This window comes from Suncus etruscus, chromosome 11 (genome assembly GCF_024139225.1).
Source record: "Suncus etruscus isolate mSunEtr1 chromosome 11, mSunEtr1.pri.cur, whole genome shotgun sequence".
NCBI classification, from domain to species: domain Eukaryota; kingdom Metazoa; phylum Chordata; class Mammalia; order Eulipotyphla; family Soricidae; genus Suncus; species Suncus etruscus.
Genome location: NC_064858.1, coordinates 99,402,266 through 99,425,048, shown reverse-complemented (window position 1 = coordinate 99,425,048; position 22,783 = coordinate 99,402,266). Strand labels below are relative to the sequence as shown.

General features: G+C 38.6%; 1 protein-coding gene across 2 annotated transcripts in view; it reads right to left on the bottom strand.

The window, feature by feature from the left end:
* Positions 1-22,783, bottom strand: part of RAB3IP (RAB3A interacting protein) — a 53,380-nt gene that overhangs the window by 8,929 nt on the left and 21,668 nt on the right. The window contains exons 4-7 of one of the 2 annotated variants that reach the window (XM_049782767.1): positions 14,152-14,247; positions 5,632-5,709; positions 4,802-5,005; positions 1,646-1,774 (exon numbers count right to left, since the gene is read on the bottom strand). In XM_049782767.1, coding sequence (XP_049638724.1) covers positions 1,646-1,774; positions 4,802-5,005; positions 5,632-5,709; positions 14,152-14,247 — 507 coding nt within the window. The remainder of the gene's footprint in view (positions 1-1,645; positions 1,775-4,801; positions 5,006-5,631; positions 5,710-14,151; positions 14,248-22,783) is intronic. The other variant, XM_049782766.1, reaches the window with a different exon arrangement.

Below are 22,783 nucleotides of genomic sequence, written 5' to 3'. Positions count from 1 at the left end.
AAATGGTGGATTCAACATTTTGATACATTTTGCCACTTTGTGTCTCTTAACTGGTGCATTTAGTCCACTGAAATTGAGATTATTGTCATGGAATTTAGTGTCATTTTATTGTAGGAGTTTGGTGTGTTTGTTGGGTCTGCCTAGCCTTAAAATAGACCTTTTGGTCCTTCTTTTAAGGTTAGTTTTGACTCTGTAAAGTTTCTTAGCTGTTGTTTATCCATGAAGTTGTGTATCCTTCTTTCAAACCTGAATGTAAGTCTGGCTATATGAAGTACTCTTGGCAAAGCATTCATTTCATTGAGTTTTGTCACTATATCTCATCACTGCCTTTGAGGCTTCAGGGTTTCTTGTGACAAATCTGCTGTAAACCTTAAGGATGCTCTTTTGTGCATAATCTCTCTTTTGGATCTTTTTACCTTTAGTATCTGTGGATTCATCATTGTGACTAATACCTTGGGGTGTTTTTCTTTGGCTCTATTTTAGCTGGTACCCTTCATGCATGTCGTATTTGGTTGCATTCATTTTTTAGCTTTGGAAGTTTTTTTCTGCAATGATGTCCTTGACTGTTGATTTTTTTCACGGAGATTTTCTTCCAAGGCTTCTGGAACTCCAATGATTTTTATGTTTTTTTTCTATTGAGTTTATAGCAAATTTCTATTTTTATTCTGTTCACATTCTTTGAGGATTTTTTTTTTTTTTTTTGGCCTGATCATTTGTTTAAGGCTCTTTTCCAATCTCTTCCATTGTATGAATCTCATCTTCCAGCTCATTGATTCTGTCTTCAGCAGCTGTTACTCTGTTGGTGAGGCCTTCGAGTGAGGTTTTCATTTCGGCTACCAAGTTTTTCAGTTTGAAAAAGCTGTTATTTCGGTTTGGAGTTTTCTTATTTCTACTTTCATGTCCCCTTAGTTCTTATTTGTGGTTTGTTTGGTTCATTCCATGGATTCTTTGAATTCCTTGAGCATCCTCCAAATTTTCTCTCTAAAGTCTTCCTCAAAGAGGTTCTATGAAGGTGGCTGGTACTTGTTGGGTCTTCATATCCATCATCTTCATTCTCTAAGCATGGTGGTGTTCTGTAATGCTTTCCCATAGTGTCCTTTACAGCGTGTTTTTTTCTTTTTATGTGCTGTGATGTTGTGCACTGATTAGGGGATAAGCGCGCTTCACTCTGCAGCCACATTCTTCTCCTTATTAACTATTTAACTATTTAATTCACTTCAGTGAATTTTCCTATTTTGAGAGTTAAAAAAAATGAGGGGTATGGCTCGGAGTGGTAGAGCACTTGTCTGCATGTATGAGTCCATCACGTGAATTCCCAGCACCACAAAAAAAATAAATGGGGTATGATTGATCTCAGATTACCCAACACACATTAGAGTATACAGAATTTGCTTTAGAGTTATATTTGAACAACACATAATTTATACTTCATATTATAGTATACACTTCTGTACAAACAAAACTTTCCTCAAATAAGAAAAAACATTCAGTAACATTCAAAAAATTATTATGATCCTAACATACAATGGCAAAAATGGTAAAACATGACACAAAACAGTTTTTTAATAGATACTAAACTATGAAAGATGATGTAGAAAAAAATACAGAATTCGAGTGTGTTTCTATACAAAGTGTTTTCAATTACCTCACTTTTTGAGAACGTTAAACATGGAAAGATGTCTTCCTGATAGATTTTATCTAGGAAAGGACATGTTCTGTCCATAGTGGGCTCATCCTTCCAAGATCTGAATTCATTATACAGAGATAAGTCAGCCTGAGAAATAAACCAAAAGGAAACACAAAAATAACATTTTTTAATATATACATGAATTATTTTATAAAATAATTCCCAAAATGCCCTAGTCTTCATTTAAAGTATTAGACCAAACCTACTCTTGGTTGGTTGTAATATATGATAGCAATTTTTCTGAGATAAAAAATAAAGACATAATTTAAAATGACTAACTCTTCTTTCCAATGTATATACTCTGGTGCTCAATGATGCTGCCAGTACTCCCACAGAATCTGTTGGAGCTCTTCTTAAACACATGTGCATTGTTGTGAATATGAAAAAACAATGGCAAGCTTTTCTAAAAATAAAAAATAATTTGAAGCAAATTAATGTGAATATACTGATTAACTAACTTGTATAATAGAGCTTGTGGTTAAAAAAAAATTCTACAGTATTGTTCTATTACTTAAAATATTCCCAAAAGAATTTCCAAAATATTTACTGTACAAACAGCAAGCTTAACACACATTTTTAAAACTACCTAATCTTAAAATCTAACATTTAGTTATTTTTTAGGATATCAACAACCAGTAACTGCTATTTTAATTAACAATAGTGCAAGATGGTCCCTGCCAACTTTTCACTTTTCCAGTTACCCTTTCTTTGCCTTCTTCCTTTTAACAACATGTCCCAAAGTATTCCTCCCTACAAAGTTTTGGGTTTTTTCCACCTAGATCAATACCACCCATCAACAGAGAAAGAGTCAAGACACCCATACAGAACAAAAGCCCTCAGCCTCCTGACTTTCTCAACCAATCTTGTCAAAAAGCACTGGCATACTGTAACAGCAACTAACTATAGCTACAGCCTCTGGGCAGCTTAATCAAATGTGCGGGAAGTCTATAGGCAAGTAACAAAAGGCTGAGTTTATGCAAGCTTTCCTCCGGACTCTACTTTAAGTTGCATTATTGCAATCTAAGGTGAGGCTGTTGTTTTTTTTTTTTTTTTTTTATTTCAATACATAAATTCCTTGGATCAAAGCTAAAGGGGAAGAAATACTAGTAGATCATACTTACATTTTTCAAAAATTGTTTGTGAAGTTGGCAGATTAATGGGTACAGACCTCAATGCAAATTATTGATCTAATAAAAATTCTACTTTAAACACAATGACCTAAATTTACTGAGAACTGTTTCTCTTCAGGAAGTATAAGTACTTAATAAGAAGCAACCCTTTGCTTGAGGAAGGCCTGGATTTATCTCCAGCACCTAATGACCACCTAGTGGCTCCAGGAGTAGCCAGCCTCTGAGCACAGCTGGATGTGCACCACTCACCCCCAAAAAGGAACCCTGTAATTCTGATGATAAGTGATAGATATGATTTCCATGGTAAGGATAGGGAAAGGTTGAGTGAAAGCAACCTATCCAAGGTTTCAGAGAAAAACATAGTTAAAAATTCTAGTAACTTGGGCCCGGAGAGATAGCACAGCGGCGTTTGCCTTGCAAGCAGCCCATACAGGACCAAAGGTGGCTGGTTCAAATCCCGGTGTCCCATATAGTCCCCCGTGCCTGCCAGGAGCTATTTCTGAGCAGACAGCCAGGAGTAACCCCTGAGCACCGCCGGGTGTGGCCCAAAAACCAAAACAAACAAACAACAAAAAAAAAATTCTAGTAACTTGATTTTGGAGTCATGTCTCATGCACAGTGGTGCATACCTGTGTTTCAATACCTTATATCATTTCCAAAGATATATAGGTCAAAACAGTGTTTCCTTTTACTAGTAAAAGTTTTGAACATTTTTTTCTCACAACATTAAAGTACAGGCTAGATCTGGAAGCAAAAGTATTATCTTGAAGTTATATGCCGCCTAGTCATATTTTAAGGTACTTCATAAACTAAAACCCTTAAAATGTTACATGAGAAAAATGTAATATTTGTTATTTCAAATAATGGGGAAAATGTATATAATTACACAGAGAAACCATAGCAAAAAAAAATACAGGTCATACCTAGCTACAAAAATATTTAATTCCAAAAATGTAATTTTCCAAAGCAATAGCACAGTAGGGAGGGCTGTTTGCCTTGCACGTGGCATACCCAGATTTGATTCTCAACATTCCGTATGGTCCCCTGAGCATGGCCAGGAGCACAATCAGTAGCACCCCTTAGTGCTGCCAGGTGTAGCTCCAAAACAAAAATATATACATATATATTTGTAATTCTCAAATATTTAACAAAAAAAATGCAAACTTGAATTTCTCCTATTTCTGATTGATGTATTAAGCTTCTTGCTAATCTTGCAGCTTTTTTAAATGACTAAACAAAATGCAACTCAATTAAAATAGGTAACAACCTTAATTTATTTCATATAATTAATCTTTGACTTCCATGAAAAAATTTAACTGACATGCACACACGTTCACAGGTCTCAAAGAGTAATAAAGAACTTGAATTCGACCATGTAAAATAGAGCTTTAGAGTAAACAGGGGAGGGCAGCACCATGAATTATTAATAAATCCTCATGAAAAATACTTTCTTTTAATAATTAAGTCTGACAATTATACATGATTGTACAACTTTTACTCAAAATTGCCTCAAATATTTCCACCTTTATAAAGCAACTAAAGTATGATATTTTTATTCTTATTGCTTAATTATGTCTACAAATGCTCCATTACCTATATAAATCTCTCTCCAGAATTTAATAACAACACACTAGTGAAGAAAATCAGTGCACTGATTTTCACACTTTTATATTCCCATTTTCTTAATGCGGCCTAACACGTTTGAGTAGCCAAATGATTGAATCCACCCTCTCGTATATCTGATACATGGCATTTTCTCCCTAAATAAAACATCAAGATTAGGAAACTTACCATGTTTCCGGCAGGAACTCCAAGGTCAGCCATGTAGAGAATTGAACTGAAGAATCCCTGTATGCCAGCTCTAAACAAACCCCCCCCCACTTTAATATTGCATATTTTGCGGGCAAAAATCCTAACTGAAACCTCAGTGCTGAAACTAGTTAAGTATCAACAGAGTCAGAGAGGATAGTCCTTGGCGCGTTACCTCTTTGCAGTCTTTTACAATTGGCTGAATCACACTGAGGTCCTGATGACTGCCAACCATTGCACTGCTTGTACTTTTATTTCTTGTATGCCCCCTTTTAAACGGTGTCTTTCCACCTGGCAGAGCCTCCTGGGAAGGTGATGTTGGGGAACTGGACAATACAAGTGTCTTTAATGCAGCTACTTCAGCTTGAAGTACATCAATCTTGAAAAAAAGATCATACACAGATGTATTATATATACTAATGACCCTTCTGACAAATGCAACGGCAGCAATTTTATCACAGCATTTTCCTTTCAAAGGTGAAATAGAAGTTTAACTTGTGTCTCCTGACAAGTAATAAAAAAACGTGAAACCATGATTTCTGTTGTTTCTAGATGGTTTGTTTGGATTGAGCTACAACGCATCATAGTATACAATTTGTTTTTAATTTCAAACATTTTTATGTGAATATTAAAATCTTCTACTAAAACAGACTATGATTACAACTCATTCCAAAAATAAAAACTAGTAATATTTCAGTGGTCGTTTCAAAGCAACATTAAGAAAATAATAATCTTAAAATGTGATTACAGAACCCTTTTGCTAATACTTGTGAGTCCAGCCTTTGATATATTTAGTTTTAAACAAATGCCAGAGTCACTATTGTATCTACACAGTACTCTCTTTATAATTTCCCGTGTATTTTCTTCACAGTTTATAAATATTCCAAAGCAAGCACCACTTTTACAGCTCAAACAAAGTCCAGGATGTGCTCTGGTATCTTTAAGATAGTAATCAATGACTTCTTTATTATTTTATACTAGTAAAAGAGAAAAAAAAAAACTGACCTTTCCTTGTGCTTCTTTTAGCTGTTTTTCTGCTGTTGCCTGCTTGACATTTGCTTCTCTCACCATCTTATGGGCTTCCTGAAAGTTAAAGACTCAACTTTTGGAAACAAAATATGTGGCATGTTTTCAAAAAGCAGTTTCAAGTATGTCTTCTATGACTGAAGCACACATCTGGTTATATGTACTTTAACAACAGAGAAACATTGAGAAATGCCTTATTAGGAGATTTCATTAGGTTAGACATACAAACCTAGGAGGCACATCAAGGCCATAAGCTGCTGCAATTACCATCATATACATGGTCTGTTATCGATCCCCTTATCATTAAGCAAAATGATATGGTTTGACCCAAATTTACTATATTTGTCATCAAATACAAACAAGAAAATAACACCGTCTTCTGGTATCAATTAGCACTGAAGCATCCACGATGATTTTAATCTAATCTGACCAATGATGAAGTAAGGGCAGTGAATGTGTGGGAATAACGACAGGACCCACAGGTCAAACCCACTTCTTCACAGTTCGTTTTTTGTGACTTGTTTAATATGGTTGTATAAATACACATTCATTAATATTTAGCAAAGTTATAGCAAAGACATACAGAAGAGGATTAACACACCAACAATATGATAGCTAAGAAAGCTACAATTTTCCGATTAAAATTATACACCCCCAAAATTGAGTGAGGCACACTCTAAAAAGGAAATCAATATTTTCCCTTTCATAAGATCTTAATTTTAAGTACCACAAATATAAAAGTGTAGGAATTTTATTTCCCTTTACTCATATAGTATTTATCCATGGCAGCATTTATTCATGACATTTCTTTAGGAAGTACTGTTCCAGGTGCTGATAATAAGCTGAAAAAAAGAGACAAGATTCTTTCCTGTGCTTTCATGCTTACTTTCTGATGACAATCTGATAATCAAAGATTCAGAGAATAAATTCTGGATATTTTCTTGAGCACAATATGAAGTCCTTGTTTCCATGCTTATGGTTTTTCTTCTGAGCCACACCCAAAGAAGTTCAGGGCTTACTCTGCCTCTGTGCTCCTGGCATCTGGTTTCCAGCAGGGTTCAGGAGATCATCACCTACGTACACTAAGGATCAAACTGGAGTAGGTGGCGTGTAAGGCAAGCGTCCTACGCTCTGTACTATCTATCTGGCCACTGAAGTCCTAAAGAGTTTTTAGGAAAGAGATAGTCCAAGGGCTATGGCACTTGCCTTGTGTGTGGGCTGATCCTGGTTTGATTAGCACCACATATGATCCCATGCACCACAAAAGTAAATTCTGAGCAGTGCTGGGTGTGGTACAAGTTCTTCACCCACTTCCCCCTAGACCCCCCTCCTGAAAAATATCAAAAAGAATGCAATATATTCTTATATTTTAAAGAACATTATTCTAGGAGCTGGAAGGACAGCACAGAGAATTAGGCACTTGCCTTGCGCTCAGCTGCCTTGCATGCAGCCAACCTGAATTCAATCTCTGGCACCAGATACGGTCCCCAATTACTGCCAGGAGTGATTCCTGAGCACGAAACCAGGAGGAAGCTCTAAGCACCTCCAACATGGACTCACCAAATTATCCCCAAAATTAAAAAATAAAGTCATCTAAAACACTACAGTGAAGAGAATAGTTCTTAAAAAGTATTAAGGATGAACAGGAATAGTATATAGAATGCTTTAAATAGAATTTAAGGGAAAGATAGAAACTCAGACCATATGAGAAGGGAGGGAGAAGACAGCTAGAGGTATTTAAAGACTGGTATGACAAAGGCATCTTACTAGGCTAGGTCTTCGGTGCAAGAGTAGAAAGGAGCTCTCCACATCAGAGTCTGACAGAGATACTGCCATCTGTTCATTTCCTTTTTCAGCATTAGAATGAATTGTAATTTGCATCTACCCATAAATGTGGATTTACATATTATGTTAAAGTAGGAAAAACTCAAAACAACTATGTTTTTGTGAAAATCTTCCATGCACAACTTAAGCTGGTTATCTAGTGTCAAGGTCTTTGAGAGCTGTCAAATTTACTAAAGAGGCAAGCATTTTTCTTTTGAAAAATAACAAGTGTTATAAATGTGCTGGGGTTTTTTTCCTGATAAAGACTGCCAGCAAAAGAAGCATTTGCATATAACTTCAAAATACTAAATTTATCTAATCAGATCCTTCAAAATAAATGACATTTCAATTATAAAAGTTTAACTCACTTGAGTTCATCTGATAGCTTAATAAGCTAGAGAGAATATTATTTAAATGTTTGGAAATGCACACTGCTTCCATTAATCTGGACAGCACAATTTGGTCAAAACCTCTTAGACACAGCAATTAGGGAAGTTAAAACAACTTTTTAAAAATATTTTGAAGCAGGGGCCAGAGCGATAGCACAGCCGTAGGGCATTTGCCTTGCATGCAGCTGACCTAGGACAAACCTGGGTTCAATCCCCAGCATCCCATATGGTCTCCCAAGACAGGAGCAATTTCTGAGCGCATAGCCAGGAGTAACTCCTGAGTGTCACTGGGTGTGGCCCAAAAATTAAAAAAAAATATTTTGAAGCATAAGAGAAATAACAAATTAGAAGGTTGATATCTACAAGTAGTAACAGAGAGCTGGAGGAGTTTTGCATAGAGATATAAAGGACACAGTGGTACAATATAATTAAGATATGTGTAGTGATTCTCATAAGAGATCTAAAATCAAGTGGAACATTATCTGAAAATACATAGGAGATTTCACATTGGTAAGACATCAAAAGGCAGATTCCACAGAAGTTTAAAATTTTTCTATCACCAAAAACAAAACAAAAAAATTTTACATTCTCCCTGTGTGTCAACGGGTGTGGCTCCAAAACAAAACAAACAAATTTTTTTCTATCACTCTTCTTTTTTTTTTTTTTTTTTTTTTTTTTGGGCCACACCCGGCAGTGCTCAGGGGTTACTCCTGGCTGTCTGCTCAGAAATAGCTCCTGGCAGGCACGGGGGACCATATGGGACACCGGGGTTCGAACCAACCAACTTGGGTCCTGGATCGGCTGCTTGCAAGGCAAACGCCGCTGTGCTATCTCTCCGGGCCCTTTCTATCACTCTTCTAACACTTAAAACAATTTGTCACCAATACTAGGTGTAAAGGACCAGAGAGTAGGTACTTTTGGTTTGAGGCAGAATTCTCTGCTGCAGCCAAATATTACCAAAACAATCTAATTTGATCATTTCATTAAAAATGTATTGGCACTGAAGTCAGCATTTCATGTAGCATTCATATGTCACAATATTCTGCAACCATCTACAAATGCATAAACTAATTTTAGTCCACAACTAACCAAGATTTCCTATAACTACAAGTTATAGTTTTCAGGCCTCAGATCCATAAAAATACACAAGTCATGCTTGTATGCTGGGTAGCAGTGATCCAGATAAAGAGTATGTTTTAAATATGTTTAAATTTAACATCTGAGTAATTTGCAAAAAAAAACCCAACTTGTTGAGAGTAATAGAATACAAGAAATGACTAGGGAACTTTTCTGAAAAAATTTGTAGTAATTGGTAATAGACTGAAAACTCAATACAGTGATTTAATCCAGGGAAATGTGTACTACCTACTTGGATATGATAATACTATATGGACTAAACATATATGTGATCTATCAGCAGAGTATGATGTAATCTTAAAAATTAAAGAGACTATGAGCCGGAGAGATAGCACAGTGGTAGGGCATTTGCCTTGCATGCAGCTGGCCTGGGAGGAACCCAGTTTGATTCCCAGCATCCCATATGGTCCCCCAGCCTGCCAGGGGAGTTTTCAGAATGCAGAGCCAGGAGTGACTGCTGGATGTGGCCCAACAACCAATCAGTCAGTAAAGTTTAAAAATAAATAAAACAGACTAGATCTTCATCTGAAGAAAATAAAAATATTTCTTGGTTTATCTAAAACAAGTGAACATATTAAAAAACACACTTCTCTCACAAAATAAGCTGAGACCTTTTTATTTTGTTTTATTTTGTGTACGTGGGTAGAAGTTACAGGAAATCCAACTCAAGAATTCAAACTAAGTGCTGTTAACACTTAGCTATGTCCCTGACTCTACTAAATCTTAGTGAGAAAAATATTAAAACCTGTTTTGATACAAAAAGATCAACAGGCTTATCACAGGCTTTGCATCCAGGATGCCTGAGTCTGGTCCCCAGATACTGCATATATAGTGTACCCCATCGCTGCTGGCAGGGCCCCCAAGCTATAGCTGGGAGTAGCCCTAGAACAGAGCAACGTGTAGCCCCAAATTTAATGATTTTAAAAGAAAAAAGAAAAGAAATTATGTAGATTAAAAAACAGTTTTAGCAACATCAAGAGATCGGTCAATAGGTTTGCTTTATATCTAGAAGTAACATGGCAAGACCTTAGTAAGCATTTAAAATGCAAGCTAGGAGAGAGAGGCCTCAATAATGAACCCTTTTCTGTGGCCAGAACAAATGGAAGAGTAATTATGATTTCATGTACATAGCACAAGAATCAGTCATGAGTTTTGAGCCACAGCATCATTCCTTAGTCTAACTACCTCATTTCCTTCACTGAAAAAGTAATTTGCACTTTATGCCTCAAGATGGAGAGAAAACCAGACATGTTATGGAAATTTGGAAAAATTAGGCTGAAAAGAAAAATTAGACGCATTAATACTAATTTCCATGTAAACAAAGACTGTAAGAGTATTAAGCAAAATTCTACATAGACCATATTCTATGTAACATATAAATGACAGAGTTCTTATATTAGGTCTTTTAAGACTTGATTTTGCTGCAACATATACTCATGTTCAAGATTAGTCATCATAAACTATTCATTTAACTTATACATTTTGCTTATCAAAAGTACACAAATTAAAAGTATTCAAAATCTCTACTCTTTAAAATTAAATGCACATCTACGCATATACATAACATACAACAAAAAATAAACATGTAACAAACAAAAAATAAATATGTTACAATGAGACAATGGCAATTGGAGGCTATGAAGACACAATTAAGACCACAGAAAAACACATTTTGTAGAATTCTCAAATTACAGGCTTGAAGAGAACTTTCTTGGTTACTGGAGCAATGTTAATCAATGTAAATGTCTTTCCCAGAAAATATACAACATCGAGGTTATTCGCCATTGTTAGGCTGGGAATAAATTAGGAACCCAGAAACTGCTTTAAGGTAGTTCTCATTAGCTGCACAAACTGTGTTTCTGGTCCTGTTCCAGACAGGAAAACGTTTCTTTCTATTTATTTTCTTTCTGCTTCATCTGGAAAATGTTCGCATAAAGGCAGGAACAAAATGGAGTTGAAATTGAAGCCAGGTAAGCAGGGAGTCAAAATTAACACAACAGGCTTTGATCTGTTTTTTAATCTACTCCCACATAGAAATAGAACATTATAGAACTTTCTTCTAGTCATAATATTGGGAGAAATGTCTGTATAGCCTTTCAATATATAAATATTGCTTCTGTATATCCCCCTTCATTATATAAAAATGTCTCTATAGATTCCTTCAATATATAAAATTTAACAAATCGTCCTGTTTAAATTTAACTGTTTCAGATTTTTTCATTTCCAACTCTTTCATCCTTAAATTTATCATTCTCTCATCTCCAATAACTTAGTAACAAAAAAATAAATTAGTTTTTAAATGTTTCTGAAAGAAAAATCAGTTCAAGGAAGAGAAGCAACCAAAGGGGTGTGGAGTAGAGGAGGGCCTGAGCTGAGACTGCATGATACTGATGCATGATACTAGTACTGAAATTAGTGAACTGATACTACAAAACAAAAAAAAAAAAACAGTAGCATATGGCAGAGTGATAGCACAGCAGGCAGGATGCATGCCTTGCACGTGGCCAACCTAGTTCAATCCCCAGCACTTAATATGGTCTCCCATGCACCACCAGAAGTGATCCCTGGTTAGTGCCAGATATGGCGCTAATGTGGCAAAAAATAAAGACTATGCACTCGAGAGATTTGGGATATACTTATTATACATAGATCCACAAAACTGGAATAGATGCTGTGTAAATAAAAGTATCATGTTTGATCCAGTCACTGCATGGTCTTCCAAAAGCCACTGGGAATGACCCAAAAGAAGTAAAAATATTTTAGAGATAAATTCCTCCCAAGTATTTTATTATTTAGAGTTGGTTGTTTTTAATGGGGGCGAGGGGGGGGTGTGGAGACAAAGGAGAGATGACTCTTCCTGCAGTACTCAGGTCCTGCAGTGACACCAGAGCCACCCCCAACAGTGCTGGGGAAAAAATCCAGAGGGCCTGCAACCAGCAAAGCATGTGCTCTGCCACTTAAGTCACATTCCTGGCCCTACATTAAAAGTTTTAATTACTGAATTTTCTGGGGGAAGGGGGGTTTCTTTTTGTTCCTGGCATCAGTCATATAATACATCAACACTTTTCCTAAAAATCTTTAAACAATACAAAAGTCTTAGTTCAAAGAAGACCCTCTGTGGCAGTAGTTCTTAACCAAGTAAGGACTTTCTACCCTCCAAGGAGATAAAATGATTGGGGAGTATTACTGGCATTTTGGGGACAAATCAAAGTAAGGGCTAAGTTTATGTGCCAACTTGACTGGACCAAGGGTTGCTGAGATACCTGGTCAAGCATTATTCAGGTCCTTTCTCTGAGGGTGTTTCTGGGTGAAAATACTATCTGAATTAGTAAAATAATATATGTTGCCCTCTCAAGTGTGAGTGGGGCTTGGCCAATCCACTGGAGGCCTAAACAGATCAAAAAGGCTGACCTCCTGAAGCAACAAGTTCTTCAATTCAAACTATGATATCTACTCCTCCTGTCTTGCGCCTGCCAGTCTTCTAACTACACCATCAGATCTCTTAAGACTGCCCTTTGGACTCATATTGGAACTACATCATTCATTGGCTTGCATGGTCTTAGCCATGATCATGGTTGATCACTCCACAATCACGAAGACTTGCCCACCTCTACAATCACAAGGACCTTCAGTAAGTCTCCTTCTTTCTCTGTAACTATATATATGTAAACATATGTATATGCCCACATCCTACTTGTTTCTAGGGGAATTTTAATACCAAGGGTGATAAATATCCTACAAAGCCAATGGCATCATGACTGAGAAACAATGAATTGGTTAGAAATTTGGTTCTGTGGTAAGCTGGAGACAATGAATAACTTCTAATGATCAGACGTGACTTCTTTTTTTTTTTTTCAGACGTGACTTCTTTTTTTTTTTTTTTTTTTTTTTTTTTTTTTTTTTGGTTTTTGGGCCACACCCAGTAACGCTCAGGGGTTACTCCTGGCTATGCGCTCAGAAGTCGCTCCTGGCTTGGGGGACCATATGGGACGCCGGGGGATCGAACCGCGGTCCGTCTCCTAGGCTAGCGCAGGTAAGGCAGGCACCTTACCTCCAGCGCCACCGCCCGGCCCCAGACGTGACTTCTAACATTCTTCAAATCATCCACCTTGGATATCAACTTTAGCATTTAAACACATTTGGTGTGGCTTAAAAAAAAAATCACTTGAGATTTTTGGGGGTACAGCAAAGGTACCCAAACAAATATGGCCTATCAACTCTTTTCAGAATTAAAAAAAAAAAAAATCAGGGCCCAGAGAGATAGCACAGCAGTATCTTGTCTTGCATGTGGCCATCCTGGGACAAAGCCGGTTCAATTCCTGGCATCCCATATGGTCCCCCGAGCTTGTCAGGATTGATTTCTGATCACAGAGCTAGGAGTAACTCCTGAGCATTGCAGGATATGTCCCCAAAACCAAACCAATCAATTAATAAATTGATGCTTTAAAAAAAAATCACTTATCATCCTCCTGGAAACCTACTTTTACACATAAAAAACATCCTGACAATTCACCTGAGGGCACTTCCAGTGCCCTCTTCTGCCAGGCAGGGGTGGAAAGGCAGTAATGCACTTGGAAAGCACCATGCTAAGCAATCCCAACTTTAGGGGTAAGGAATGTCCACAAACTTCTGTGGTCTGGCCCTGGGACAGACACACATGCTCGTTGCTGGCTACCCATGGCCTAGCTGCCTGTAATGTCTGGCCTGGGAATGATATAAACATCCAAGGGGCCCTGGATAAAAAATAAATAATGGCACCCATCCTTACCCTAAATATTGGGAAAAATCAAAATTTAAAATTAGTTTCTTTCCAACACATATAATTAAAAACCTGATAGTGGTATTCTGACATTTTTATTTTCACACTATTTTAACTTGTTGACCTGCATTTCTAAGGAAGATATTTTTTCTATAAATCTCTCCCCCTCTCCCCCCACCGTACCCACCCCCAGCCTACAGGTTCTGCTGTGAGGAAGACACAGCCTAAATATATCAGCCGTTTAGGCCTTGGGGACAAGACCATTCTTTTTGTTAGAGGATTTAGAAAAACGTGTGATGTCAAACCTATCTTTTTCAATGTTCCCTCAACATCAGTACCAATATATAAAAAGGAAGGCGTTGCTCTTGGCCAAGATGTAAACAGACCAACCTCAAACAGACTAGCTGTGAGCTCCTCCAATTCCTGTCCGAGTTGATCTCGCACTTTAGAAAGCCTTTCACACTCTTCATCTTTTAACTTCAGTTCCTATGAGAAATTGATCATTTTATTTTGGATTTCCAGAGTGAAAGTGGGATTCAGCAGACTGTTTCATCTCTACTGACAAAAATCACAAACTATTAATATTGTTCCCTCCTTCAATGTTCACAATGAAAACGTTGATTTAGCACTTGCTATGTAAAAGACAATTAGGCAAATCTGAAATTAATTTCACATGTTCAATTTTCTTTTATAAATCATCTTGAGATTAAAAAATATTATATATTACATGTGGAATCTGATTAGATGACTTCATTTATCTCTAAACATAGAATTTTTGCAATTATGCTTTATTCATTTAATAGAAATTTTAGTGGGCTATTTATCATGTTTATCTTACAACTTTTTAACTTAAGATAATTCCATATACCATATTACAATTAATCTCTAATGCCTAACAGGAGACTAGACCCATTTAATATTACTATCAGAAATAAATTATTTGTGTAATTGCACTGAAAACAAGAGGAATGTTATTTAGGACAAAAATCACATCATACAAAAAAAAATTACAGGACTCTTCAATGGATGATGACAGAAGTTTAAAAAGATAATTAAGATGCAGGTGTTTATTGCCTAAGTCAATCTTCTAAACTTAATTTTTTTAAATCCAGATTTCCAAAAGACTGAATACAATTATACCATGGGGTGGGGGTGGGGCAGTTGTGCTGTAATTATGGTTGCAGGTCCTTCAAAGGACAACTCCTCAAAGTCAAAAGCAGTAATCAGAATGGGAGAAGGACCCACTAAGCAGAGGTCCAACACACTAGCTAAAGGAGGATCCCCACAACTTCAGGCTAAGGATATGGCTAAAGTAGCAACACCTCAGGGTCAGCAGCTGTGCAGAAGGGAGAATAGTAAAGGTGAAAGGGATACAGAGATATCTCAGAGCCTCAGAACCCCTAAATCACTGCAAACACATCCAAAGAAAAGAGTCTAACCTAGGATAAAAATTAAGGAAAAGACTAAGGCCAGTGAGGTGAGGACCACTGGCCCTGTTCCCTTTGGGGTAGGCAGTATCTGCTACATAAAATGCTGGATCAGTGCAAAACGCAATGTGGGCTGTCCAAAATGATCTGGATTTCTAGATAGTACTGCACTGCACTTAAATCAAACCAGGTTTTAAACCTCAACTTGTGTCCATGAAGTTGCCTTGGGCCAGTACTGAAGTTAAGACCACATATTCACCTCCCCAGCATAATTTGATCCCACTCATCCATAAATGTCTCAACATTTTTTTTTTTTTGCTTTGGGGGTCAGACCTAGCAGTGCTCAATGGCTACTTCTGGCAGTGCATGGGGGACCAGGTAGTACCCAGGATAAAACTGGGGCCTCCTGCATACGTATATGCTCAACCAGTTGAGCTTTCTGACACCACTGTCTACTTGAATGCTTAAAGGTTCAAGATTCAACTCCTCCTAGCTAAATAAAATTAAATTCACCTTTCATGTGAATATTTCTTAGGATATCACTTAAATCTTTTTTCCTTATATTGTAATAGTCACTCAAAAGTCACAGAATGATCCTTTTGTTTTATCAATGCATCAGACACTCGTGTAGGTGATAGAGACACAGAAAAGAAAGATTCACAAGGTGGGCCAGAGGAAGGGCCTCAGAGATAGAATGCCCACCTGGCATTCATGAGGCCATGAATTTGATCCCTGACATGCCTTTCATCGCCACCACATGTCATCCACAGCCCTGTTGGTATAATCTTAGGCATGGGTGGCAACCCAGTGTGTGTGACACCAGGTCATTGCCACAATTATAGCAACCATGTACAGGAAGAAGCGATGTAAGGAAAGAGTCCCAAGACAGGGCTGGGGCTATGACTCCAGTGGCAAAGCAGCAGGCCTGGCACCACAAGCCTCATCCACCTATATACCCACATACCCCAAGCACTGCCAGGACGGCCTTGGTTGACACTGAACTTTTCCAGGCCAAAAATACCAAACTGACAGGGAAAGCCCTGCCCTCTGTCCTGGCCCTGCACAACCACTGAGTGGGACCCATATGTTAAGATATAAAAAGACGGGCCCGGAGAGATAGCACAGCGGCATTTGCCTTGCAAGCAGCTGATCCAGGACCAAAGGTGGTTGGTTCAAATCCTGGTGTCCCATATGGTCCCCCATGCCTGCCAGGAGCTATTTCTGAGCAGACAGCCAGGAGTAACCTCTGAGCACCGCCAGGTATGGCCCAAAAACAAAAACAAAACAAAACAAAAAAGATAAAAAGACTCACAAGGCTGTTTGAATGTGGAGTAAGGAATTGGATGTGTACATACAAGAAAAAGTGGGAGTCTACCAAAGAAATAAACACAAATATACGAAGAACATTTTAAAAAATACCATATACTTATGGTAGCTAAGATGGGGAGAGAGAAATGCTACAAAAAGACAATCAAAAAGTTTGGTTTATACAATTTACTAAACTTAAAAACAAATTACTGTAGTAGAATGCCTGTCTTGAATACAGGCAGGGGATGAGAAGGGGAGAGGGGGGCATTGGGAAGGGGGAATATTACACTGGTGAAGGAGGATGTTCTGTTTGTGACTGTAACCCAACTATAATCATGTTTGTAAACATGGTACTTAAATAAAATATATATATATGTATTCAAAAAAATAAAAAGTTTGGTTTATAAAAAAAAAAAACAGGGTGCCAGAGCGATAGTACAACAATAAGGCATTTGCCTTGCACATAGCCAACACAGGACGGACCCTGATTTGAATCCAGTATAGATTCCTATGGTCACCGGATGTGACCCAAAATAAAAAAATAAAAAAAAAAATAGTTTGGTTTATGGCCAGCATAAAACTAGAACTAAGTTTAAAGATAAGGGGAAATTATTTTTTTGTTTTGTTTGTTTTTGGTTTTTGGGTCACACCCGGCAATGTTCAGGGGTCACTCCTGGTTCTATGCTCAGAAATTGCTCCTGGCAGCTCAGGGGACCATATGGGATACCGGGATTTGAACCACCAACCTTCTGCATACAAGGCAAATGCTTTACCTCCATGCTATCTCTCCAGCCCCAGGGAAAATTATCTTGAAGAGAGTGGAAAGTCACTGAAGACTTTGAAGCAGGATAGTGGCAATCAAATTTGAAAGTCAGAATAACTTAAGATTAGTCAGTTCACAAATGTAAAAAGGTTATAAAAAAAAAAAATAAAGACTCAGAAACTGAAGCAACTGAAGACAGAGTATAATAACTGATTACTAAAGTATCTTAGGCAGAGGTATAATTGAGTGAAACAGCATTAGACAAAACTTGAGAGATTATTTAAAAAGAGAATACAGAACTCTGATTCTTTTTCACTTTTTTGGTTTAGGGCCTTACTCACTGAGACTCTTTGGCTACTTCCATCACAGGGTTCAGGGTGCCATGCCAGTTTTGGGTGTCAAACCCAAGCTACTCAAACTCAAAGAATATGCTCTAGTCCTTTGAGCTATCTCCCAGACCTCTTAATCTTAAATTTAGAGTTTCTATTTAACTTAAATTTCAAATTTTAAAAGTATTTTATATATCAGGAGAAAATGCTATCAAAAATATGACAATACTATTTTGCACTCAGAATTTTCATTTATTTTTAGAGTAGGAACTCTTTAAACTAGCAAAAACAGGGGCCAGAGAGATAAAACAATGGTAGGGCGTTTGCCTGGCATACCGCCGATTCAGGACAGACCGTGGTTCGAATCCTGACATCCCATATAGTCCTCCAAGCCTGGCGGGAGTGATTTCTGAGTGAAGAGCCAGGAATAACCCCTGAGCATCACCAGGTTTGAGCCAAAAACAAAAAAAATAAACAAACTAGCAAAAACATGTTTACATTATCCTGCTTTTTGTCACCTTTTGCTTTAATGTCATATCATAGTGATATTTAATCTATTAAATTAATAGATTAGGGGCCAGCGAGGTGGCACTAAAGATGTCTGCCTTGCAAGTGCTAGTCAAGGAAGGACCACGGTTCGATCCCCCGGTGTCCCATATGGTCCCCCCAAGCCAGGGACAATTTCTGAACGCTTAGCCAGGAGTAACCCCTGAGCATCAAATGGGTGTGGCCCCAAAAACAAAAAAAAAAGATTAATAGATTAATCTATTAACATTTAACCTATTTTATTTATTTTTATTGTAGATGTGGTTTGGGAGCCACAATCTGGTAACACTAAGGGGTTACTCCTGGCTCTGTACTCAGGATTCAGTCATTACTCCTGGTAGTACTCAGGGACAATATGCGATTGTCCTAATGCAGCTCTAACACAGATTGACTCCATGCAAGGCTATATTCCATCCTACCTTATACTATCTCTTCAGCCTTGATATTTAACCCATTTTATATCTGACCTATTAACCTTTTGAAGATATTTACTAATGAAGGTCAACAAACTCACCTAATTCAACTGACTTAATCACAACTTGGAGAGCTATGATCAAATTCACACAGAGGTAGATAATGACAACCACCATAATTACCACCTAGCCAGTAGCAATCGTCAAAGTCACACTGATTTCAGGGATGTTAAGCTGAAGAAAAACATTGAACTTAGAATCAATGTAATATTATCACACAAACATGTCTTTTCTCCACATTAGTGAATTCCACAAGGATGTGGCCGAATCTCATTTATTTTGGTGCAATAAATAGCTTAGGAAAAGGCTGTGAATACTTTGGTTCCTAAAAGAAAATAACCATCTACAACAGCACACAGGAAACACTCATAAACATCGCTGGCCAGTTAGTAATGCCACAGTGAACACGGAGTTGGTGCATCTAACAAACATCCCGCTGAAAAGGAAACAAATGAGACAAGCTTTTGGTACAACTGATTGCTTGGAGAGACTGAGACAAGAATGAAAATGTTCTAAGTTGCATTTTGTATGTCCAAGAACCTAGAGGAAAGACTGCACATTTTAAAAAGTTAGGAAAACATTTAAAATGCCCAATTCACACTTTCAGAGATAGGAACCAGAGCTATAGTACAGCAGGTAAGATGCAGTTGTGTACTGTATGACCCAGCTTCACTCTCTGACACCGCATGCAGAACCCCAAGGACCAGAGATCGCCGAGCTCAGAGCTAACAGAAGCAAACCCTGAGCACAGTAATGTGTATCCAGAAGTGTGTGTGTGTGGGGGGGGGGGGGTAGGAAAGGATGGAATAAGGGGGAAAGGAGAGAGAAATAGAGAATCATTTTAGAAAATTTTTAAAACATGCATATTGGGCTGGATAGCAAGTAAAAGGAATAGTACCACAGAGACAGTACAGTGAGTAAGGAAGGCATTTGACTTACATGCAGCTGACCCAAGTTCAATTTCCAGCACCCGACATAGTCCCCTGAGCCTGCCAGAAGCAATCCCTAAGTTTAGAGCCTAAAGTAAGCCCAGAGCACAGCTAGGTGTGATTCAAAACAAAACCTACATGGGATTGACAGACTGAATTTTCCAAAAACAGTACTACTGGCAACAGCAATAGAACATTTTCCAATTAAAAACGGGGAGGAGGAATGTATCATAATATGAATCTCAAAGGACAGAAGGGAGCCTGTAAAATTGTTGAAATCATGATGGCCAAAATTTCTTAAACGGCATGAAAACTACAACCAAAAGCTTCAAAAGGCTCAACAAAAGACACATACAGGAAACCTGAAGAAGAAAAAAAAAAAACAAAGGCACAACATAATCCAATTGCTTGTAGTCTGTGATAAAGAGGAATTTCACATCACAGAGGTTATATTACTACCAGAAAAATAAACAGCATACTATCAGGAGATTATGAGGTGGTCCAGTGTTAAAAGAACATGCTGTGCATGTGACTGACCCAGGTTCCAGCACTACATGTCCCCCAGGGCAATAATGGTACATTTTTGGTGGTCCCCAAGAACAGCTGGGTGTGACGACAAAGACACTGACCACTGACAAGTCCAGATAACTGATGGCACCACAAGGCCTGGGCAGATTACGGGTCTCTTTATTGAACTGCTGGCCCAGCTAGCCAAGAACTACCAAGAACTACCAGAAGGGGCAGTACAGTTTTCTGAGCATTTGAGAGACCTTCCCTCCATCAACCTCTCCCACCAAAATCAGCCTGTAATTCTTTTGCTTGTTTTTTGGTACTGTTTGGCTTGTTTTGTTTTTCGGTCACACCTGGTGGAGCTCAGGGTTCTGTGCTCAGAAATCGCTCCTGGCAGGCTTGGGGGCCATATGGGATGTCAGGATTCAGCAAGGCAAATGCCCTGCTGTTGTGCTATTGCTCTGTTCCCAGCCTGTAATTCTTTATCCAGTAAACATGTTTTTCAAAAACAAAGGTCAAAAAGAGTACTTATTTTCAGATCTAGAGTAGATCAAAGTAAATCTATCACCAATATACACAACAAAAATAGTAGAGAATGAAATTTAAAAAAAATGAAAATATCAGATGAATCCAAATGAAAAGAGTAGACTACATGGGTAAATTCACTGATTCCTTTTTTTTTTTTTTTCTGGTGGCACTCAGGAGTTTAGAAGTCGCTCCTGGCAGGCTCGGGGGACCATAGGGGATGCCACAATTTGAACCAAGATCTGTCCTGTTTTGGCCGTGTGCAAGGCAAATGCCCCACTGCTGTGCTATCACTCCGGCTCCTATTCCTATTATTTAAATCCCTTTTATAGTCCATTGGTTACTAGAAAAATAATAACCATGTTTTGTGGAGTTTAAAATAGAGGAGATACTTAAAAAGTGTAAAGACCAAGAGAACAAAAAAAAAAGAAAGAGAGAAATTTACCTTTGTAAAGTTAGCACACTTAATGAGATGCAGCAGATTAATAGTACATAATTCACATGGGAAAGACCCTGGCTTCAATTCCAACACCAAAAAAAAAAAAAGGAACAGAAATAAAAAGTATCTGAAGAAGGTAAGTTAAGGGGGCCAGAGAGATAGTACAGGGATAGGGAGTTTGCCTTGTACACAGCTGAAACAAGTTTGATTTCCAGCATCCCATGTTGTCCACCGAGCCTGCCAGGAGTAATTTCAAAGTGCAGAAGCCAAGAGTAAACCCTGAATACCACTGATGTGGCTCAACCCTTACTCCCCCAAAGAAGGTAAGTTTAAAATGTACACTACAGAGACCAGAGAGCTAGCATTGAACAGCAAATCCTGCCTGGAGTGATACCTGAGCACCACTGAGTATGGCCCAAAAACCAAAAACAAACAAACAAACGAAAAAAACACTACGAACCCTAAAACTATCACTAAATTTGCACAAAGAAACGTAAAATAATTCGAAAGACATAAACAAACAATTGACTTCAAATAAAGCACAAAAGGGAAGTGAAAAAACAGAAGGAACAAATAGAAAAAAGTAAGATGGCAGATTTAAACCGAATCATATCACTATCACATTAATCATGGTCTAAATCTAAAGCCTCCCAAAGTGAGTAACACTGCTTCCTGGGGATGCTTGGAAGGATCTGAGGGGGCAGCAGCAGCATCAGGTGCAATGAAAGAAACTCTGCTTGACATCTGGCTTCCGGTTTCCTCTTTGATTCTGGAGACCAGCTCTTGCCAGGTATGGGGTTTGGGGAGGCCCCACACCAGAGCCTTTCTCCCTAGCCTGGGGAGTGCTGGGAGGCTTGGCAGGCCCCCAGCCATCCTTGTCTTTTTCCCCTGACTCCAGGCCTTCCCTGGGTGCCAGCTCAGATGGCCAGAAGTGGGTTCAGGTGGACTCTTAGTGGTCCTCAGGTTCCCCCCTCCCTCCGTACTCCAGAGGGGAGGTGCATGGAGAGGAGGGCAGGCAGACATCTGGCTTCCAGTTTCCTCTTTGATTCTGGAGACCAGCTCTTGCCAGGTATGGGGTGTGGGGAGGCCCCATACCAGAACCTTTCTCCCTAGCCTGTGGAGTGCTGGGAGGCTTGGCAGGCCCCCAGCCGTCCTTGTCTTTTTCCCCTGACTCCAGGCCTTCCCTGGGTGCCAGCCCAGATGGCCAGAAGTGGGTTCAGGTGGACTCTTAGTCATCCTCAGGTTACCCACTCCCTCCGTACTCTAGGGGGGAAGGTGCATGGGGAGGAGGGCGGGCAGACATCTGGCTTCCAATTTCGTCCTTGATTCTGGAGACCAGCCCTTGCCAGGTATAGGGTTTTTCTCCCCTGGACTTCAGTCTTTCCCTGGACACTGGTCTAGGTGGACTCTATAGGGGTCAACAGGATTTCCCCCTATCTCTCCCTACACTAATGGGAATGTGCTCTGGGAGGAGGGCAGGCTGTTCTAGCACTGGTTTATGTTGGGACAGTCAGTGGAAATTTTTTCTCTTTGTTTTCATATTGATAATATTGTGTGCATATATTCTATATATCCATAATATCCATCTTGTATTGTGACCTTGTTACTGCCCTACAAAGCTCATTTCTAATATTTTACTGCCTCAGCCCCAACCCTTACTTCCCCCCATCCTCCCATGTAGGTGCAGCTAATGACATGAAGCTCACCACATAGAGTGATAAGTGCAGTTAGAGAAATAACTACACTGAAAACTATCATAACAATGTGAATGAA